At 35.9% G+C, this 2,541-nt stretch overlaps 1 protein-coding gene across 1 annotated transcript in view; it reads right to left on the bottom strand.

Annotated features, from left to right (window-relative positions):
• The window catches only part of opn8a (opsin 8, group member a), a 16,741-nt gene extending 14,877 nt beyond the window's left edge, over positions 1-1,864 (bottom strand). Inside the window, exon 1 of the mRNA XM_016536435.1 lies at positions 1,765-1,864. Coding sequence (XP_016391921.1) covers positions 1,765-1,834 — 70 coding nt within the window. The 5' untranslated portion in view covers positions 1,835-1,864. The remainder of the gene's footprint in view (positions 1-1,764) is intronic.
• Positions 1,865-2,541: the final 677 nt, after the last annotated feature.

Below are 2,541 nucleotides of genomic sequence, written 5' to 3'. Positions count from 1 at the left end.
AGGAGAGTTTTCGGGAAGGTCCGTTTTACACGCAAATTACTCAGAATTTACTCCTATATTTACGAATTTTTCCTGAATGAGGCCCAGTGAACGCATATGTCGAGTGAAGCCTTGAAGATGAGAAGCGCATTCTTTAGAACTTGATGTGACTGTATTTGTATGCAGTAGTGCTGGTTGCCGAGTTCATCTCCAATTATACAAGTGATTCATTAACGTGTGTAGTGGCTTTCATCACCTGCTAGGCTAAAATACCTGAGTTTATGTGGAAGTAACTTGTCTCAGCTGCAATATAAAAGAGACTTTGGTTTCCATGGCTTTCTGACTTTGAAATTTCTTTCTGTACATGGCTGCTAATAATGGTGAAAAGCATAATATACTGCGTCAATGACATAATCTCCATCTAGATTTAATAACACTTCTGGTTAATCTGAATGCAACCTGGGACAGAGGCTTGATTAATTATTTTACGTAATTTAATGATTGATCAATCTGTACTTGAGGCTTATATTGACCGATTGAAATAATGACTAAAACTCTGGATTGCAAGGCTTTTGAACATTGTAAGAAAGCATTGCTTGGTCATTTCTAGTCAGTCATGTCACCAATGTCAACTACTGATATTTCATAAATTGAACTGTGCATTCTGCATCTAGTTGGTACGATTTCTAATGAGTTGCAGCTTGTTTAGTATCAAATCCATTCTGAGATAAGACGTCATCGAGCAATCATTAATATCATAGGTAACATTTAGTTAATACATTCAGGATACCTGGCTAAAGATGATAGCTATTGAACAAGCTGGTTTTGAGCGTGTGTGGTGGTCATTAGCTGGTCCAAAGCTGGTCCTAGCATGTTGTGATGAAATGATGGACAAGGCGATTAATGGTGTCTACTAGTGATAACAGTGTGCCAATGTCTGCTAATCCCTTGCATATGAAAATCACAGATTTTATGTACACAGTCTAATGTAACATAAAAAAATATATGTAGATCAAACAACTTGGAAAAAAATTAATATGTTTTGTGTGAATGTTTCAGTTTCTCAAAGTCTCATTTAAACTAAATGCATTTATCAAATCTGAGAATGTGGATCCTACAGATTATATATTTCACCAGTGACAATAGGGCTGCACAATTAATCGAATTTCTAATCGCGATTACAATTATGGATGCCACAATTACGTAATCGTCCAAAGCGGCAATTAATCGTTCAAAGTCCACTTATGTTATTCTGCACGCTTAAGATATGTTTTTTTCTTTCTACATGTTATCTTAAGGGTTTTTCCATTGTTTTAGTTTTAGTTTTAGTATAAAATTATAATACCATTCATATTTTTACTTTTTTAATTTAAAGAAGAAACCAATCCGATGTATATTTGACATTTATTTGAGGCTTAATACTATAGAAAAGCACTAAAGGTTTTTCAGTTAGAGTGTTTTCAGCTTGTTTATTTTCATATAAAAATACGGCAAGCAGTTGCATCAAACAATGGTATAAACATCATTCAATGTAAATTGTGATAATCGTAATTAATAATCGCAATTACAATTTCAAGGGAATAATCGACAATTATGATTTTTGTCATAATCGTGCAGCCCTAAGTCCTATTTAAACAGAACCTGGAAGAAGGTTATGAATCTTTTTATCACTCTTCAGACACTCAACATGACTTCCTAGGTATAATTCAGAGGGTTGTCATTAATGTAGAAAATGTAACACCTTGTTTGTATTTTTCAATAGCCGTGTGAAAAAACAGCACTTACCAACCACCAGCAAGAACGTTCCCGCACCATAATCAACAGCAGGAGACAGTTTAGAGGTGTATCGATCCATTCCAGTTTCTCCGTCTAAACTGACTGCAAATATCATCCAGGGGTTTTCAATTTCACCTACACTTACCCAGGAAAAAAAACACTCCAGTTTGACATCCTGTAATCATAATCATTTGCACCGCGCACATAATTTCCCCCCACCATTTTCATTCAGATTAATCACTCTTCATACAAAGACGACTTACACAAACTCATTCACCCGTGTGCTGACTTCAGCTTGCACAGGAATCATCGAGAGCCATCCTGTTGATTAGGATTACGTGACAGCCCGTAGCGTCACACTGTCCTCCTCATTTCATATAGCTTCTGTTGGTTCCTGGAGCTGCAGGATATGCCAGAGAAAATGTGTCAAGATCGAGTTCTAGAATGTGTCACACTGTCACTGTTGCAAACCTATCATAAACAGGCATCTGTCACAAATTGTTAGATATTGCAGAAGATACTGTGCATGAAACTCGGTATTAAGTAAGTACATTGAACACAAAGTAATGCATTTGTATGCTAAGAAGCAAATGTTGGCTGCTGCTTGCCTAAAATACTGAAGAGTGCTATTTTGTATTAACAGAAAGCTGTTCCCTCAGTCTATTTGATGAGATATTATATATTCAGTGCACATATTTCATTTTCAGTCATCACTGTTTTTGGTTTGGATTATTACATTTCAGAATTTCTCTTAAAATGAAGCATCAGGGGGTGACTTTGTATGCT

This window comes from Sinocyclocheilus rhinocerous, unplaced genomic scaffold (genome assembly GCF_001515625.1).
Source record: "Sinocyclocheilus rhinocerous isolate Xijiao unplaced genomic scaffold, SAMN03320098_v1.1 scaffold786, whole genome shotgun sequence".
NCBI lineage: Eukaryota > Metazoa > Chordata > Actinopteri > Cypriniformes > Cyprinidae > Sinocyclocheilus > Sinocyclocheilus rhinocerous.
This window is presented reverse-complemented; position numbering and strand designations above follow the sequence as displayed.